Source organism: Sceloporus undulatus, chromosome 10 (genome assembly GCF_019175285.1).
Source record: "Sceloporus undulatus isolate JIND9_A2432 ecotype Alabama chromosome 10, SceUnd_v1.1, whole genome shotgun sequence".
NCBI lineage: Eukaryota > Metazoa > Chordata > Lepidosauria > Squamata > Phrynosomatidae > Sceloporus > Sceloporus undulatus.
In genome coordinates, this window is record NC_056531.1 from 3,631,373 (window position 1) to 3,651,707 (window position 20,335).

Sequence of the window (20,335 nt, forward strand, 5' to 3'; positions counted from 1 at the left end):
TGTTATTTTAAAAAGCCATTTCTTCCAGCCTTGCTTTGTTCTGGTTGTGTTCACTGTTCTTGCATCTTCGTAAGTGACTGTTGTTGCAAACTGCATGAGCTTTTGTTTAAGAACCTAAAAGCAAAGCACTTGCTAAGCAACTGGGAGAGATACCCACTTACTCCTTATATGTCTTAGGTTCAGGTTATATTATTTGAAAGACCATATCTCCCTATATCAACTTGCCAGAACACTAAGAACTTCAGGGGAAGGCTTCCTCTTGGTCCTGCCACCATCGCAGGCTGGCTTGGTGACACAAGAGAGAACCTTCTTGGTGGCTGCTTTCAACCTCCTCTGGAACTCATTTCCACAGGAGGATAGGCTGCCTCTTTCAGTGGAAAGAGAGAAGACAGGGGCCAAGCCTCCCATGGGAGGGAATTCTTCAACCTGGGAGCCAGCCACTAAGAAGGCAAATTGCTAAAGACAACTGTAAAATACAGTAGTTGTGTCTGCACATCAGTGGACATTGAGTGTTAGAAGTACAGTTGAGATTATACAACGATGATAACAAGAGAGAAAACATTTCAGTTGCCCACTTGGGCACGTTTGCTTCTAAATTCAGTGTGCTGAGGATTGCAGCCCAATGAATGTTGTAGACTTCAGTATCTACAAATGTATTTATTAAAGGTGCACTGGAGAAGGGAATATTAAGCACGCTGAATTGAAGTTTATGTAGAGAAACATGGAACAATTTTTAAATAACATCCACTACAGTGCAAAGAAAAGAAGCCTTGACGGGATTTTCTTCTTTAAAAAACCAAATAATGATAGCTATTGTTATTTCAAAACAACTTTGGGCGATGCTTCACTGACAAATACAGAAGAAAAAAGTGATAAAAACTTACTGGTATTTTCAAACAGACTTAAAGAAGAGTAGTCACAGGAATGTTTTAAGGGGAATAATAGGGTTCTGATTCTTTGATGGATGGATCCATTCTGTGAATTTTAATACACGGCAGTCCATTCAATACAGACACAGAGTTATATACTGCATTGATTCAACAAGGTGACTTTGTTGTTGGGAGAAAGAAGGCTAAGTTCAAAATGTCAAGAAACTGTGGAAGACATAAGAGCCATGTGGGTGGTATCAAGACCAGAAAGAGCCAAAGAAGTTTCTTTTACTAGCTCTGTTTCCTGCAACTGCCAATGAGAAAGGCATCACAGAAAGATTTCTTTATTTTTGCAGGCTACAGAAGATCTGGGAATGCCAAAGACATCATGATTTGGGGCCACATGAAAGAATCAGAAATAAGAAGTTAGTGCTCCACCCCAACAATGGTCCTAATGAACTTAAACAACTACCAAGATTACTCAATTTTAAACAATTAGGTTTTAATTAATATTTCTACAACAAACATGCAAAATAAAAACGTATAAAAATGAGAAACATTCTTTCTCCAATTCCTTGGTATGCATTTACACAGATACTTTGAACAGACCTTCCCAGCCTGCTTTTGTACATTTGTTGAAAATACTGTTGCAACTGAACATTTTATGAAACAAGATGCAATCTCTAGTCTAAATGACAAGCTGTGTTATCGATTGTTTGGAGCTCACTTCACATGAAGAAGCTGTGTGCTGTGTTTAGCATAAACCAAAATGAAGTGCCTCATAACTTACTGTACCAGACAGGCCACTAACTCTATAAAAATGGTGAGAAGTACATCACAAAATCAATTCCAACATGATAATCTTTTGAAAACAAGCTGCCTCTTGGTTTCTCTATTCTTATAAAGAATTCATGTCCACTGGTTTTGTTAAAAAACTACTAACACTTCTTCAAAGGTAGCAAAATACAGAATTGACAGGTTTATTCCTTCTGATGTAAGAAAAATATTTTTTAAAATATATGTGGCTCAGTACAAAATAGTGTGTGTAAAGGGCAACATGATAGCAAAACTGCTGAGGAGGCCTTACAAAAAATACAAAACCATTTACATTTGGGGAGTGCATAATTATTAGACTTCTATAGTGCAAACAAAAGGCTATCTAAATTTAAACAGAGACATCTCAGATATTTGCAGAGGTCCGTAAAACGTGGAATTTCTTCAGAATCATTCGGATGGAGCCCAATTCTCTATTAATTCTTTCCAAGCGATCTTCCAAGGCTTCCTGCAGAGAGCATTGAAACACACATAAGGAGCCATTTCCAAGACCAAGCAAAGACAACTACAACCGCTTTGAAATGGAAAGTTCAAACCAAGTCTTCTACTAGGTTTCACAAGCAATAGCAGCTTCGTGTGGTTCATAAAAGGGCAGCATTTTAATGTGAATGAAGGTACCCATTTTGAAATATTATTAAATGTTAGTACCTGGAGAGGAATTTGAGAATCCCTTCCACCTATAAACCTCTCTCCATTTTATTTCTCCAACTCTGACTAACAAATAACCTGACACAAAGACAAAGAATTGTGGACATGTACACCCCAGAAAACCCTACCGATAGGTTTGCCTTAGAGTCACCATAAGTCTGAAATGACTTAAAGGCACACAACAAGAACAACAACACCCCCCAACTCAGTTGAACATAAAGCGTGAATTGAGAAGCACTGCATTTGAGGCAATATTAATGTGTTTTATCTGTGGTCGAAAACGTATCCAGGGGTAGCCATGTTGGCCATATAGCAAAGTCCCAAAACATTCAAAATCCACCAAACAGTGATAGCTTTATTGGGCCAACCAAAATGCACAATATACCTGTATCTTTGGTGGCTCACTCACACAGGCAGGTCAGCTTCTGAACACAAACACTGCCAAATAAGGAACATGCGTATCTGAGCTAGGCTTAAGAGGAGAGACTGCAGTAGGACAATTTCTTCTACCACCATTTAGGTTCAGCTGCAAGGCTGAAAAAGCAGCACATGCACACACCCCTCCCAGGTATATCAAAATGAGAGTTTAAACCTGGTTGAGTCTTGCCTGCAGAGTCATTCTCCCTCCAGCACAAGGTATTCGACTCAACTGGGCCTCGATCTAGGAGGACAAAGGCAGGTAAGGATGAAAGTACTAACAGTAAGACTACCTTGGACTTTTATTTGCAAGAAAGCTAGGAATTATTCTCCTGTTCAACAGATCTTAGGACAATAGCACCCCAGACTATGTTAGCAGACCACACTCAAGTGGTCCTTTATTTCCTGTTTGAGGTTTTATTAGCCAAAAGTAATTTTGAAGCAGGCGTACTATATATACATGGGACCTGCAATGTGTTGCAACTCTGTCCTTCAATCTTAAAAAAAAAGTGCTTCCATTTAGTGTTTCAGCCTTCTGAATAGGACAAAAAGGAAGCCATTTTAGGCACAGTGACATCATGCCAAACAGAGGAGCTTACCCACATTTCCAGTATTCAAACTACTAAAAGGCATAATCACACTTCATTGCTGGCTTGAAGCAAATTACCTGTATTTTAGTATTGGTACATTTCAAACTTATATGAGCAGGTATTACATGGTTGTAGGATGCGCAAGGGCACGCACAGTATGCCATGGATGCCATACATTTTGCTCCATGTAATTTGGAATTAAGAGCCAGAGTAGTGTAGTAGACTGAGTCTTGGACTAAGACTCTGGAGGCCAGGGTTTGAATTCCTGCTCAGCCATGGAAACCCACTCTTGGGCATGTCACACATTCTCAACCTCAAGAAAACCCCATAATAGGTTTGTGCCAATCCAAGTTGGAAATGACTCCGAAGGCACACAACAGTAATTTGGAATTATGCCAAAAGGATAAAGTCTTTTATAACACAGAACAGCAAATACTAGTATAGTTCTTTCCCAACAGATACTGCAGAGGAATGCATCTTTCCCATGCACAGAGTTTTAACAAAATCCGAAGAGACAAAACTATCAGTGTCTACCTGTTGCTTTTCATGCGTGAGTTCATCAAAGAGTCTCTCTGTTTCAGCCAAAGTCTTAATCCTTGAAATGTATTTGAAATCTGCTTCATAGGGTGCTGGTGCTGCTAAAGACAGGCATGGTTCACTTGTATGTGCAGGGTTTTCTTCTTCCCAAGCAGCCACCTTCAGGCCTTTCCTTGGATCTGTGCAAGAGGAAGACTTTGTATGGCTGCCTTTCCCTGGGCTGGTGGCCTGGAATTCTATTTCCCCTAAAAAACAAAAGAAGAAGAAATCTCACTATAAGCTCCCTATAGAACAATGATGAGCAATATGTGTATCTATGTATGGATTAATGTGTATGGCATGAACTACTAAAATGGCTGGTTTTTTAAACTCTATTGAAGAACAGTGTTTTCTTTATCTTTTTCATTGCATTTCATTATTTTGACTTGAGGTGTGAATTGTTTTAACACTGTAAATAGTTTAATTCTATTTTAATGTTCACTTTAAACTGTTTTGTTCTTTTAAATTGTATGCCGCTTTGATTCGCAATTTTGGGTCACTCTGTGTCCTATCTGGGGGGAAAAGGAATACAAATTAAAGAAATAAAGAAGCAAGCAAGCATGGGCTTGAAGCCAAATGGAGATTTCAATAGACGAATGAAGACATTATCCATATGTACAATGGAGTTGGGCAGATGGACAGCAGAGTGTTTTGGTGCTGAATTGGGCTTTTCTATTGGTGTTGAATGAGGGGGGCTTCACCCTTTCATGGATACCTAAGAGTAGCTAATTTAGAAAAGTCCCTTCTTGTTGTTAATTACAATTCAATACAAGGTACTCAGTGAATGTGCTCAAAATTTTCAAACTTTCAGATGCCCTCTGCTGGTTGCAGCAGCAAAGAACTCAAATACGAGAGTGAAACGGTAATGAATTCGCAAAAAAGGAACAGGCGTGTATGGTTTGGAGGAGCCCCAGCCCAAGTCATCTGCATCCTGTCCCTGTAAACACAGGATGCTTCAGTGTGCTGGACAGGCAGAAATTACTTTTATGGAACAAAAAACAAACAGAACCCCACCTACAGTGAACATTTACCTTCCGTATCTTCTGCTGAGCGAAACTGAAGCCGTTTCCGTGGGTTGCTGTACTGCGAAGCAGGCGTGGGCATTTCCAAATCATCAAGGAAAACATCAAATCTAGTATTTTAGGGGAAAGAAACACAGAATTACTTGAACAAATTTTTTCTCGGCCTCTTCACTGCATACTGACAAGATTTACCCTTTGTTCCTACAAGATGTGCCTAAACAGAAGGCCATTTCCTCTCCCATTAAAAATAGCAACAACTAAAGCTGAACTTAACAAAATATGACTATGGTCTGCTGGTAAAAAATATCCTTATGCCAATAGTAAATTACATTATCTGCTCTGATGTAGGTAAATGAGAATTGTACGCAGATCAATTACATAAACGGCACTGAGATGATACAAGAGATACGCTGTATTTTTCTACAATGAAGGAAGGAATCCCCGTACAAATTGTTACTCCATGATCCATTATTATCTCCACGCATCCAGTGTGGCAACTTGTTCACTGCAGACACAGAAACAAATGAGCCACTTCCTGCTGATCTTGCGATTTCCTGGATCACCCATTTATTTTTACACTGCTATCTTTGCAATGTTAAGTTTACCACACCAACTGCCCTTAAAGGTGAGTCACCAGAATGCTCTTACCTCGTCATCATGTTCTCATTTTTGCTGAGCAAGTGGCTAAACCCTGGAGACAGGTTCTCTTTTGGAGAGCGTTTGGGGCTGTAGGTCACAGCAATTGGAGTCAGCATTATTTCTCTCCTTGCTGCTGAAAGAAATGGCTTGTCAGGACTCTGGTCTTAGAACAGGCACTGAATCTGTTTAGTGCTACATTCATGAAATTCTTCACAACGATGAAATTTTATTCAAGGACTTGCCCACAGGGTTTGCTGTTTAAATGGCAAGCATGCGGTAAGGATTAAGAACTAGAACCCTGCGGTCCAAATCTAGCTCCAAAAGAAGTAGAAGTGACTCCCTCCATTTGCAGGAGAGGACTACACTGAGGAAACAGTGGCCGTGGAAATGGATTGCTGGCATCTACAGCACTCCTTTTTGTTCTACGAGACATAATGTGGCACTCCCAGACAGCTAGCTGGGTTGACAGCTGGTTTTATGGGTAAGCCTGCTACATTCTTATTTTATGTCATGATTTTACTTTGCCTATCCCTAAAAGCTAAAGATAGGCCCCATACAGACAGGTCAAAATAAAGCTGCTTTGGGTCACTTTGGAGGTATGCTGTTTAAATGATGCATGTGTCCTAAGAGTCCAGAAGCCGCATCAAAGCCATCCTTTGGTGCGGTTTCTGGACTCTTAGGACACATGCATCATTTAAACAGCATACCTCCAAAGTGACCCAAAGCAGCTTTATTTTGGCCTGTCTGTATGGGCCTATAGTTAACAAATTAAGTCTGAATTAAAGATAGAAGTGACAAAAACTTAAAAATGAGAAGAGCAGCAAAAAATGGCATAGTCATAGAACCACAGAGTTGGAAGACACCTCAAGGGCCATCCAGTCCAAACTCATTCTGCCATGAAGGAATACACAATAAAAGCACTGCTGGCAGATGGCCATCCAGCCTCTGTTTAAAAACCTCCAAAGAAGGAGACTCCATCACACTCCAAGGCAGCATCTTCCACTGCAGAACAGCTCTTACTGTCAGGACGTTCTTTCTAATGTTGAGGTGGAATCTCTTTTCCTGTAGTTAGTTTGAACCTACTGCTCTGGGTCCTACAACAGCATGGGCACCATAAAAACATAAGCTATGCAAAGCTATAAAAAAGTTTAACATCTTTAGCAACAGTTTCCACATACACCCTAACTTATGAACCTGGCAATTCTTACTTGGAGTATTTGATTTCCTGTTAGAAGGTGGCAGAGATGAGGACCTCTGGCTGCCTGGTGAGCTGTATCTTTTGTTTCTGAGCTGGTCTTTGCCTTTCTCTGGAGACTGGCTAGCGTTAAGAGCTGTTTCATCAAATCCAACAGTTGGACGCCGAGTGGTTGCTTCTAAAACGAAACACACCACAAGGTGAATATATTTATTTGTGGGGGTTTCCCCCACATTTTCATAGCAAAATAGAAATATCTGGAGCAGCAAGCCTGAAGACACTTAAAAAAAACAACAGCAAGAAGTCCAGAATACATAAAAACAGAACCAGGAACAAGTCTTGCTGAGAAAGCCCTTATGACCTTTCGACTACAGGTTTCCAAGTTTTTCAAACATGGGCAGAAAAATGTCAAAAGAGTGAATGATCCAAAATAAAATTAAAGCTGCATGGGCTGCTTACAAAACTAGTCCAAATGAATAAATGAATGCAAATAAAAGGGATATCAAATCACAAAGGAGAGAATACATCTATAACATTATAAATGAGCACATACCTGGCAAGGCATTTGGGCCAAATTTTTCAAGGTTTTACATTTACCCCAATTTTGTATCATCTAAATATGAAGATGATTCTGGTTAACTCCTTGTTTGCTGCCTTTTAGTGATCCAGTTAAAAGAATCCAGTATTATGTAACCCTGATTTTTGTTAAAACATTAGAAAACCTTATATAGCTCTTCATAAACTTTACTGTCAGGGAATGAACCACTTGAAGAGCCCTTCCACAGTCTGAGGAAAAACAAATTTTGCCAATAACTGAACTCTTAAGTTCACTGTGCAAAGGACCAGTTCTTGCATGGCTCTTTCATCTAAACATGAGCCAGTCAAATTCTAATTCAGTTTAAGGAAGAAATATCTGTAAAACCCAACAGCTGTGACTCATGAAATGAACAAAAATCAAGGTGGCTTACTTGCAGGAGCTACCTCCTCCTCTTCCTCCTCCTTCCCTGTCTGAGTGCCCCAGTTTTTCAATGCTTTCCTTTCTTCAAGTTCCTTAAATGCTTTTATGATAGGCGTTTCTGGGACTCTGGCTTCTTTTTTTGCTATTTCATTTATTGGTGAGGGATCTGGAGATGAGTCCTTTTCTGGAGGCGAATGATGCCTAGAAACATACAAAAGGATTATGTTTCCCTTATAATCACACTGATGGAAGCAGTGAAAAGAGATGCACTCGAAGAGGAAAGAAATTCAAAGCATCATTTTATGTGGATTGGGGTTCAGAGCTACACAAAATTGGTTGAACTTAAGTTCCATTGATTCTGGTGGAAATGAACATCAGTTAACTTAGTGTGGATCAGTTAACTACCCACTGAATACAAAGGACAGAGGTATGCAGAAAACACATTCCAGGCTTCCCACTAGACTGTACAAAACTCCAGCAGGATCATTTTGTAAGTCTTCTCCAATATAAAGTCTGTCAGTGGTGGACTGGGACAAACAAAGTTTTCAGTCTCTAAGAGAGAGAAGGTAGACTAGGGTATACTGGTGGATCTCTGGATTATTTGTAGTAGAGCTACAAGGATTTGATTTCTAATTGCTTAAACACAGCAACAACAAAAAGACTTCTCTCTGTAAATTAAACTGCTGAAATTAGGAAAGCAACTGGGCAGGAAGACGCAGGAAGGCATGGACTGCAAGTTTAGTACCGGTTCTAAAAACAAATTCTTGGGCCATACTGTAGGTGCAGAAACACCCTGCTCTTTAACTCTACTAGGTGCAGATCTTAGCAGGCATAGCCAATGGTAATACTAGATGCTGCAGTTCAACATAATCTGTGAAGGCCACAAAATTCTGACCCTAGAACCTTGAAGAATAGGACACCCCCCATGGGAAAAAGACTTTTTACTGACTATTCCAAGCCACCTTACCGGCAATTTGTGTATGTTTCTTCAAGCCGATTGTCTTTGAGATTGTCTTGGGCTTCTAAAGGTTGCCCTGTGAACATGGAATACTCTGATCCTGGTATCAACCATTTCCTTCTACTCACATCAGATCCTGCTAATTTGCTGGTAGGAAAAAAGTGCAAGGATTAATGAGCAATTCAGACTGTTGTTCCTGGAATAGGAAGCATAATATCGTACTAGTCAAAATTAGCAAGAAATCAAAGATTGATAGCTGTCAAAAACAGACCCCTTTAGGAAATTTCTTTGTATATACAAAATGAAGAAACAGGAAATAACTATACAAATGCCAACACATACACACACAAAATTAATTTGTTTTAAACGGCTTTAATTCTATGGGCAACATAACAGCACTCCAACAAACTTAAACAGTTAGTCCTTGAATGTCATCACAGGGTAGAAGGTCAGTATTTCATACACATAAAGAAAAAACAGCATCATAAGGAAGCTTCGCCCTACATTACCAAAGTCCTTAAATTACAATAACTTAATAAAAACATTACTGTTTTAGGAAATGTATTCATCTCTTAGGCGCCTTACAGACGGGCCTAAGCGGCGCCGTCGTTACGCCAGGAATACACGCGAGGGGCGGCGCTTCCGGACGCGCCTTGCCCCTCGCGCGTATTCCATATGGCAAGATGGTGGCGCCCTATACAGACAGGCGCGGCCATCTTGACGTAATGGACGCGCAGCTTCCGGATGTCTAAACCCAGAAGAGCCGTCGCGAGTGTGCGCTTTGGCACTTGCGGCGGCTCTTCCGGGTTGCCGGAAGGAGTGTGATTTCTGCACTCCTTTTTTGCAGCACGGAGGAGTCGCGCGGTTTGGCTGCTGCGGCTCCTCCGCGCTGCAACTGGCAGCGGCCCAAGACCGCCCCTTTTGGGCGGTCTGTAACGGGCCTTAGTTACTAAAACTTACTACCTCTTGGTATTACTGAGATTATTCTTAACCGAAGCATACAACTAGTACATATATTCCATCTTTCTTACAATCAATACAGTTTCAGGAGACGTGAATATTTCAGTTAAGGTCATATTAACTATTCACTTACTTAGCATAAGATGTTCTGAAGTGGGTGTCCGCAAGATGACGAAATTTAAGTATGTTTTCATGCTCTAACTGCTTGATTTGGGCTTCAAGTTTTGAGACTGTTCTAAAGCAGAAGGCAAAGACAACATTTTACAAGATTATTTAAAAATAAAGATCTAAAGTAAGTTTTATCTGCCAGTCAGTGTTAACAAAGCAGAACAAGCAGTGCAGATCTGCTCTGCACAATCAATTTCACTTTCCCTGCCTGGACCAGGAGCTCCAATGCATTGAAATCATGTGGATTTTTATTGATTAGAGTAAAAGAGACAAGAATGAACAAATCCTATATATGATCTGAATGTAAATGTTTTCTTCTACATTAGTTCCTTGCATTGCCTGGTTCACCAATGGGACACAACCTACATTCTCAGCTGCCTGTTGAGGATCTCCCAGAGAATGGTACATTTACCTTTTCAGATCAGAAATCTGAGTGTGTGCATCCAGCAATTTGTTCTCTGTGACATTTAAAGTATCCTGTGAGAAAGAAGAAAAGAACACATAGTGTAAAGTCAATGCCAAAATGGTATTGCTGCTAATCTTGAAAGACTGTACATGCAAATTGCATTTATCTGGTCATCAATCCAATTTGACTTTAGCTTCCTCTGGAGAGTGCCTCTCTCAGTGATTCCCAGCTTCTAGACTGCTTTAGTTGATGCACACCGAATTCCTGCTCTATTGCTTGGGATACCTTATAGATTGAATAATATGGATCAGTGTGTAAGAGGCATCTTGTACAGCAATGTCTATGTGCCTGACCACTGGGTAGGCATAACACCTGATCCTGTTAAATTGGCATGCAAATAAAAGCCTTATTTCTTAGTATCAAAATTATATATTTTTCCTCACCCCACATGTGAGTTTCTTTTAATACTTCAGTGTACCTCTGTAACACATCCTTCATGATCCTAAAGCTCCTTTTTAGTTTTTGGATCTCTCTACACTGGTGCCTCGGGATACGAAATGATCGGGTTACGAAATTTCCGGGATACGAAAAAGTTGGATTGGCAAAAACTGTTTCGGGTTACGAAATATTTTTCGGGTTACGAAATTCATTTCGGCGCGAAATTCAAATGCTGCAAAGTGCAGCTATAGGCTTTCCAGTGCTAACGGAAAGCCTTTTCGGGTTACGAAATTTTCGGGTTACGAAAGGAATGGCGGAACGAATTAATTTCGTAACCCGAGGCACCAGTGTATTTCATATATAAGTCAATTCCACTTAAGACCATTTTGGTAAACACAAAAGTTTATTCTCACCTTTACTCTTTCGTGTTCTTTCCCGAGGGATTCATATTCTCCTAAAAGCTACAAAAAGATCACACTATAAATCATTGAAGTAGCAATCCAATTAGCTAAAATTTAATTTCACCAAATATGCTTTTCATGTCCATTATTGATTTATTTTCACATCAAAAAGTTATCATAAAAGGAAAGTTAAAACATCGGATTGTCAATATCAAAGGTTTTGGGCTAAAGCCCTGCTTCGCTATGATGAATAGGAAGCACTCAAATAAGTGTTAGGACATGATACATTTTTACAATACTACAGATTTCAACAACTGGAGAGGTAGGCAGATAACCTATGAAACTTTATTCAAAACTAGTATGAGATAAATCCACAAAATAGATTTTAAATAAACTGAGCTTTCTATAATTAATGTTAGCCTATCTCTGGCTGAATTAGTTTAGAAAAACTAGGAACACAGTTTGAGATCATCTATTTAGCTGCTAGAGACAAAAAGAAAATGAGTAGGCAGAGATGAAGGTCTGTTTTCCCAGGTGCTGAAAACCAACACCTAACCATCTGGAGTTAAAGAATAACATTTCTTTTTCACAGTCCCTTTGAAGTCCATATGCTGTTACAGAGAGAGAGTCCTAATACAAAGGTACATTTGTTTTAGCAGAGAGAGCTATAATACCAGTGCAGGGGCATTCCATGATGGAGTAGCATAACTATCAATGTTAGGGAAAGGTTCCTATTACAGTTTGTACAATCACCTCAATTAAGAACTCACCTCACCAAGAAACACCTCAAAAAGGATGTTCTGAAGCATTTAGCATCACAAATTGATCTTCTAGCTGAACTTAATCAACACTTCTACAGTCGCCAAATATAATGTTATCCTACATTCTCCAACTTACATTCTGAAACATCTTGTTCTCTTCTTTTAACCTGGCATCTTTATTATCTGACAGTTTGTAGGCCTTCTCAAATGCTTCCTCTAGATCTTTAAGCCTCCTCTTCAGACGGCTGATGCTGTTATCTTTCTCTTTGCTGCTTGTTCGCATTTCTTCAATGCGTTCTTGCAAGGCCTTCGCTGTATTGCTGACAGCACAGAAGCGATCCCTCCAGTCTGTCTGAAACACAGATAAGGCAAGGGTCACAGAAGGTGTGCATTTAATGGATGCCTACTTTGAAAATGTCAGCAGAAACCATTGTAATATTTTGAAGTACCAGATTCAAGACAATTCAGTGGCCAAATAAATTTCCATTTTTATTTTTGACAGAATTACATCTTATGGACAAAAAGCCATGAGTTTTCCCATTCAAGTGTGGCCAGATCACTAGCAAAGGACTTTCAGAGAGCTCCTTAGAGCCCTTTCTTCATTCATCCAACAGGTGCGCACATAGACAACACGACAAGATACTACAATGTGTGTGCACATCCCGCTTAAGTCTCCACACACTCTACTAATTCTTCTTCCCCACTGCCTCTCATACGGTAACTTTTCTCTCCTATATCATGCCCTTTAGACTGTGTGCAGTTGTTTAATTTTTATAAAAACAGCAAGACATTTTTAGGTTCTTTGTAAATAGATACTTCCACCAAATTGTCTGTTTTTGTAGTGATGAGATTTCCCCTGCACTCATTATATTGTATCATTTGTATTAGAAACAAGAGCTTTCCTTATGAAGAGCAAGATGTATTTTGTGTATGTGTGTGTAAGGGATCCACATGGACAAGAAACTGAGCATCTCAGCAAGTGATGATCTGTGCCATATCAGGATCCAGGCTGTGACACAAAGAAATCATTCAAGAAACTGAGAGATGAGGCAGGAGTTGTCACTTGATACTTTTTTGTTTAATATAGACGAACTCAGTCATGAATTCAGCCATAACGTAAACTTACCACTTCCATTTCCAGGGTGTTATTTTTCGTTTCAAGATCTTGCATGCGATTGTTAGATTCATTCAATGCCGCCTCCAAATGGTCACATCTAAATTTTAAAAAAATATTTTAAAAAGCATTACATGGGGGGGGGGGGACGCGGAAGACTGTTTTCTTTACATGGCCGACTGTCAAAAATGGCTGAAATTCCACCGGAAACCTATTTGAACCCAGACACTGCAAGTATAGTTTCCAATGCTTCAGTATTCTTGTCCTCAAAATTAGCAAGATAGCATATACAGTATGTGCAATCACAGCATAACCATGGAAGTTCTCCCCACATCTAGCCTCAAAGATAAACCACTGATCTATTTTGAAAGATGGAAATTCATGCTAGTGCAACTCTTTATCTGAAAACCAGCACTACATCTCTCTCTCCCCTCCCTCAAAATAACTGGCATCTTAAAATTTATACAATAATGCTGTATGTTCACCAGTATATGCCATACATATTCAAAAGTGAAGCACAAGCAAAATTATGCGTATTTTTCCAAACTAAGCTATTACCTGTCAACAAGATTTTGATTGATTTTCTTCAAGTCTTGAGAAGATAATTTATGGCTTATTTCCAGCTGCTGCTTTAAGCTTTGAATTTCTGCATCATAATAAGCTCGTAGATCAGCAATATGCCGGGCATGTTTTTCTCTCAAATTCTGCCTGATCCTGTTTTTTTACATGGAAAGGTATAGTTAATACTGCAGCGCCTTACTAGCACATGCAAGTCACCATTAATATTTATTGAACCTTGCCTACAATACGCACTGTCCTCCACCATATCTGCTCCCCTTAATTTTCTATCTTTTTATTATTCAAAAATAGGTGAACACTCATGGCACACACAGTTGGGACAGACCTGGGTTTAAATTGAGGTGGGCCAAGTATGGCCCCTAAGGCCGCAGGCTCTCTATTCTCCACCACCACCCACCTCCAAAAAAATATCCTCCAGGAACTGTGATTTTGGTTTAAAAGAAGAACTGGCCACTTCCAGTTTTGTTTTACATTTCTGGAACTGTTATTATGGCCTGCAATGGGTACAGGGGGTGGTGAATCCATGCCCACCCCTGGTTTAAATAGACAGGCTTACCACCAGCACATCTAATTTGGTCCTTAGTCTCAGCTCTCCTCATATGGTCTCTGACAAATCACATAAACCAATCTGAAACCAGTTACACTGTTTTTGCAAAATAAACCCATCCTTGCAAATAAAATGAAAATTGGGGAGGGGGAACACTTTTTAGGCCATCAAAATGTTTTCCAATTCTTCTTTATTACACATAACATTTATGGCCTTTCCAGCCTAATCACTAGAAGGCAGTTCTTATTCATGGGAAGTGTACCAGGAAAAGCCTGCAATAGCATTTAATGACTTTATGTGATTTAAGAAATCCTTCAGGAAAAACAGCAAAGCAGAAGTTTCTGAATAACAAATACTTATTTGAAAGGCAACGTTCTTACTCATAACTGCCTTACTTGGAGAACACCACAGGATCTTCTGCACATGTTACCGAGACACTAAATTCTGGCAAACTGATGTCAGATGGAATTTGGGACTGCACAGCTGAAGATGGAGTTAGTGTTAAGTTGTCTTCGTCTTCCATGTTTACTATTGCTTTGCTGGTTTCATTCTGGAAGGTGCAACTACTCCAGGCATCCATGTCCAAAGGTACTGTACTGGAAGTGTATTTTGGAGACCCGACAGACTGAGGTGACGTAACTGTGCTTATGTGGGAAAATGTATCTGTGTCTGAAGACATGAAAAATGCAGGATCTGCCATAGAGTCTGGAGATAAAGAGACCCTCTCTGCAGTCCCATAGAAGGTGTGCAAAGGAAGTCCTGGATTCTGCTCGCCTGGTTTCATATGCAGCGTTGGGTCAAGGGTCAGGATCTGTAAAACAAATGTCAGTAACTAGAATAGAAAATTAGAGTCAAAGTACCTGGGAAAGATTCTTTTGTTTTGCTATCAAGACAGGTAACATGGAAATCATAAGGTGTTATACAGCAGGGGGTGAAGAGAGGAAAGAACTGATACAGATCAGAACTATGATACAGAAAGAACTATGATAACATGGCATGGGCTGTGTAATGCACAAGCCTTCACTTAGGAAACCCTGCTGGTCTACTATGGCCAGTGCAGAAAAGTACAATAGCTTTCTCTGTTTCCATGCCTCCCAAAACTCAATGGTTTTGGAAGACTCTGGGTACTGTAATTTTATGGTCCAAACCAGGGTTATCCCAAGGGAACTGAGTGGCTTTAGATTTCATGGATTCTGGTGGACCAGCAGTGTTGGCTCTATCATTGCAGAGATTTCTTAGATACAGAGAAAGCCTGGGGCAAAGCTTGAGCATGGCACCGCATGATTGCAGCAGGTCTCAAATAGGTCTTTGCCCATTTCTTAGATTGATTACATTTAGTTTCTGTGTTTCCACTTGAATGAGGAGCCACTAGTGTTTTTGTCAAGTAAGTCATGTTTGGTAGTCATGCTATCAAATAATTGAGATACATGAAATAAACACTGTCTTGTGCTCCTGATTTTATCAAGGAAAAAGAGAAGAGAGGACAATCTGACACTGCGAAAAATTTCACAGTGTACAATTTATTATGTTCCTCACAAAGACCTACTCCTTAGGCATAGTTGTGTTTTGGAGTCTGGGACATAAAAACCAGTCTCTAATAGGAGGAAACACCAAAAGTTTCCAACACAGAGAACTAACATGGAAACCTTTACCTCAGGAGGATGCGTTGATTGCAGTGGGGAAAAGTTCCAGTCTACAAGCTGTTGGTTTTCCCTTTGTTTCTTATGATAAATATCCTTTAAGGATGATGGTTTCATTTCATCACCAGAAGACTAAAAATAAGACAATTAAGATCACTGTTATTACAAGCAAAACATTATATTTAATACAAAGATGCCAAAATGAACTTACAAATCAATTCCAGTTTATGGTGACCCTAACAATAAATCTATTATAGGGTTTTCTTGGCATTATTTGTTCAGAAATAGATTGCCACTGCTTTCCTCTGAGGCTGAGAGAATGTAACTTGCCCAGGGAAACCCACTGAGTTTCCATGGATGAGTATGGCTTCACACCCTAGTCTCCCAGAGTCCTAGTCCAAAAGTCAAACCACTACACCACACTGCTCTCAAGAAAAAGCTTAACAATTCTGTATTTATTTAGAGCATTCATAACCTGCCCTTCAACCAAAAGACTCCCAGAGCAGCTTACAAATGATTTGATGTTTCCCTGCCTTCAGGCTTACAATCTAAAAATACACAAAACAGAAGGAAAAGAGGATGGTAGTGTGGGGAGGGGATTAAATACAACAAAAACTATCTATCTACAGCCTTCTGAATAGCCATCTTTCCCCCAATACCATTCAAACAGACTTACTTTAAAGTAATACCTGCATGTCAATGCATATCAATTGATCGTGAGAGAACAGACAAGCTGCAATTTTGAACATCTAGCAACCCATCAATGCAAACAGAGACAAAAGATACCTGCTCTGAGGACACCTTTGCTGGCAATATACTAAATTCATTCCCAAAGTTTTCAGGCAAACTGTGGTACATGTTCTTCTCATCTAGTTTCCAGTATGTCATTCCTAAAGAGTAAAAATGTTTCAAAGTTGATTTCTTTATAGAAAAGAAGCCTAAGATTTTTTTCATACTACGCATGCACATTCAGAATCTTATGAAATACTCGTCCGAAATGTTATGCTTCATCAGTAAACAAGGTTTGACATGAAATAATGCAAAAGAGAATATACTGATACTGCAGAAAACACTAGGGAAATTAGCATCAAGAAAGTACAGTAATAAGAATATTTGTGCTTAGCAATATTTCAGCATGATGTCCATCTAAATCCCTGTTTCTTGTACTCCAACTGCTTCCCTGGCTGTTATAAACCAGCATGAAAATTTAAAACAGTGAGTAGTTAGAAATATGTTCGATTAATAAAACAAATCAAAGTTATAAAAAACAATAGCTAATCTATATTCCTCTCTTTACTGACCAACCAAGCAGATTGTGCTTGGGGCAAAATAAAATATTTGTGCAACTTGCTATGTAGCTAATTACTTTGGCCATATTGGTTAGAGCTTCTGGAAGCTGAAGTCTAAACACTCTGGAGGACCAAAGTTTGAGACCGAGAACCACTAGTTGAAGTTTTTCCAGCAGCCTGACCTTAAAGTTCTGAGGCGGGTAGCATCACATATAAAAAAGGTTTAGCAAAGAGTAAGCTTTATTGAATGCAATAGCCACAATCAGACATCACACTAAAGCATAGTTCAGAACTGGCGTGGTAATTGCACAGTTCGCCAGATATTACTGGACTACAACTCTCATCAGCCATACCCCACATAGCTTGAGGGATTCTAAAAGATTGCACGATTTTCAGTCCTGGTAAAGAGCAACAAGAATGAATAGCACCAGGCTTCATGCTTGCACACTCCAAACATCTTCGTTTCCAAGTGAGTTTGGAAACTCTGACTTCTACATTTACTTAGCCAGTGTTTGTCATTTCACTTCAACCAACACATAAATAACCATTAAGTGTTGTTTATTTGAAACCATCCATGGCTTGCTGCAGCTCATTCCAGTGAGCTGGAATGAAGCTGCCTTATACTAAGTCAAACCCCTATCCATGTAAATAACAAAAAAGTAAAATATTAGTAGTTGACTATACCTGAAGTATCAGACACTAAAGAATTTTGGCTTCCTTCTGGTTGACTGAGGTAAAAAGTATACGACGGTGGAACAGCAGCCGTATGATTAGTCTATAATTCCACAGAAGGGGGGGGGGAACCAAAGATTTGTAAACCAATAAATAAATTAAAACATTGTAAGTTTTATACCATGCAAAATAGCAGTACTGAAAAGTGTCATTAGCTATGGCTGGTAATGCAAAGTTGTCAAGATTCATTGACAGTACAATCCCATATACATCTATCCAGAACAAAGTCCCATTGAGTTCCATTGTGCTAATTCCCCACCAACAGCCCTTTCATATTACACCATTACAGCACTGTGATTCCACTGCAATTGCCATGGTTTCAAACTACAAACCCCATGATTCCACAGTATGTTGCCATGGTAGTTCAAGTGGAATCACAGTGCCACAACTGGGTAGGGTGAAAGGGCCCTAAATGTGCATAGGGTAGTAACTTAAGGCAGCAATAAACAGAAGTGCTCAAACAGTCACTGACCAGTCCAAGAAGTGGGCAGAATATACAAAACCATGCAAATAATTCCATGCATCCAAAAAACTTTTAAAAGCTTGAAATTTGGAATAGCAGCACTCCAGTCCATATAACATTCCACATTTGACAGTAAGATTTCAAAACCTATCTATAATAAGGAATGGATGAGGAACAGACTCTCTGCTGTTCAAAAGAGGAATGAAGGAAGCTGAAGATGCTGCTCAGCACACATTTCTCCAACCCAGCCACAGCTTAACAAAGGCCCTCTGGATCTCAAAGAGACATGTAGCATAATCCATGCATCTTTACGCAGATGTAATTTCCAAGGGGGTTCACTCCGCAGTAAATGTGTGTGGAAGTGCAGCCCAAATCAAGCAGTCTGTTGAATGAAAACAATTACAGAATTTTATTTGCAAAAAGGGTATATAAGGAATGGTACTTCATTTACATTTTCGAGTGTTAATGTCTGCATTTGTTCTCCTCCTTGCACAGGATGTGTATCTCCTTCCATAGTTGTCCTTTTCAGCTGGTTTTGTTTCATCTTTTGAGCCCATGATGTTAATGGTTTGCTGCAGGAAGGAAAAGAAAGCAGAGAAAAAGAGAAAAATGTCACTGCAACATTGCAAGTTATAGTTACGCTCTACTAAGCACTGCAAAGATTGACCTATCTTTGCCTGTGTACATTGTTAGAGGATTAGAGGAAGAAATTTGGACACCAAATTAATTTTACACATTGAGGTTTTTGGCAAAAGACGTTGTCAAGAAAGCAACAAGATGAAAAGAAGATGCTAATCATTATTCCTTCCTCAAACAGTGCGGTTGTTCATATATCAGAGCATTAAAAATATATCTTATGTGTTTAAAACCTGCAAATCCTATACATGATTGAAATAGAAGTTTTTAAGAGCATAATGCTTAGTTTCCAAACTATATATGACTTGTTTTCTCATCCCCAAAGTATACTTAAGGGGTGGGGATGGTACTTGGGTTACTTGATAAGCAGTCCTCAAGGCCACAAGGCAAACTGAATGAAGTCTGAAAAGCAATTTGCAATATGCTGGTTTTCAAAAGAAAACAAATCAGAAATAGCAGGCATCAAAATCTGATTACAGTTCCACTAGAGGAGGACTACAGACAAACGCCTGTGAAGCAACTGCCTCCAAATTACCTGATCAAGACCAAAAGTGCTTCATCATACTTATGACCAATAGTTTACATGTTTAATTCCTCACCCCAAGACCAAAATAAATCACTGATCAATTCTTTCTAGCCGTGGGATTACTCACAGCAGTGACTCTCAAACAACGGGGCAAGATTTGGAGGCCCTGATCCCCCCCTCTTCCCCCCAAACATTTTATATGTAAAATTTACACATGCATTGAGTTAAATAGTGACTTTACTTATATAAAACTGTTCTGATTTGAATGATGTTATTTCTTTATCAAATGTTAAAATATGAATATACATGAATGTGCAAATTAATATGCACACTACATAAACAAAACATTTTTATCCATATAAAAGTGGGGAGGGTGCGGCATCCAAAAGGTAAAACGTTGGAGTACCACTGACTGATAGGTTTGACAGAATAAAACTCTTTGACAACATATATTAACTATAGAAAGAGGACACAATTCATTGGGGAGGGGACTCAACATATTATGCTTTCTATGAAAAAGGTCCCAGGTTTAACTGGCATCTCCAGGTAGGGGGGAAAATCTGGAGAAAATCTGTTTGAAACTCTGGAAAACAGCTCCAGTTGTTGTAGAATTCCTTTGATGCCAGCAGCCTTGTTCCGTAAAAGGCAGTTTCCTACATTCCCATGAGCATTGTACTCTTCCAGGATTTCCAGTGTACAATACCTATAGGAAATCACAAAGTACAATGGGCCCTTCTTATCTGTGAACGGAACCCCCTCCACAGATGAAAAAACTGTGGGACCTTAAGTCCCATGGTTTTTAATGATGCCAAGCGGCCATTAGCAGCAATGGGCTTGCAGTCGGCAAATGCTTAAATCTGTGGATGGCAAGCCTACAGTTGCGGAGGGTGGGCTGTATCAAGATTTTGAAATGGACAGAGGTTAACAATGCACAGAAATGTTAACCATGTTGCTGCCTGTCTGACACAA

The 20,335-nt window shown here is 39.5% G+C and overlaps 1 protein-coding gene across 7 annotated transcripts in view; it reads right to left on the reverse strand.

Moving 5' to 3' along the window:
- Nucleotides 1-1,350: 1,350 nt before the first annotated feature.
- Nucleotides 1,351-20,335, reverse strand: part of MPHOSPH9 (M-phase phosphoprotein 9) — a 28,731-nt gene continuing 9,746 nt past the window's right edge. For 6 of the 7 annotated variants that reach the window (XM_042441807.1, XM_042441804.1, XM_042441808.1 and 3 more), the window contains 19 exons: nt 18,656-18,776; nt 17,694-17,784; nt 16,507-16,610; nt 15,733-15,852; nt 14,476-14,891; nt 13,513-13,668; nt 12,967-13,054; nt 11,977-12,192; nt 11,092-11,139; nt 10,247-10,311; nt 9,800-9,901; nt 8,716-8,853; nt 7,759-7,949; nt 6,804-6,968; nt 5,605-5,728; nt 4,966-5,066; nt 3,893-4,140; nt 2,944-3,012; nt 1,351-2,151 (listed from right to left, as the gene is read on the reverse strand). In XM_042441807.1, the coding sequence (XP_042297741.1) occupies nt 2,050-2,151; nt 2,944-3,012; nt 3,893-4,140; nt 4,966-5,066; nt 5,605-5,728; nt 6,804-6,968; nt 7,759-7,949; nt 8,716-8,853; nt 9,800-9,901; nt 10,247-10,311; nt 11,092-11,139; nt 11,977-12,192; nt 12,967-13,054; nt 13,513-13,668; nt 14,476-14,891; nt 15,733-15,852; nt 16,507-16,610; nt 17,694-17,784; nt 18,656-18,776 (2,665 nt within the window). In that variant the 3' untranslated portion in view covers nt 1,351-2,049. The remainder of the gene's footprint in view (nt 2,152-2,943; nt 3,013-3,892; nt 4,141-4,965; nt 5,067-5,604; nt 5,729-6,803; nt 6,969-7,758; nt 7,950-8,715; nt 8,854-9,799; nt 9,902-10,246; nt 10,312-11,091; nt 11,140-11,976; nt 12,193-12,966; nt 13,055-13,512; nt 13,669-14,475; nt 14,892-15,732; nt 15,853-16,506; nt 16,611-17,693; nt 17,785-18,655; nt 18,777-20,335) is intronic. The other variant, XM_042441806.1, reaches the window with a different exon arrangement.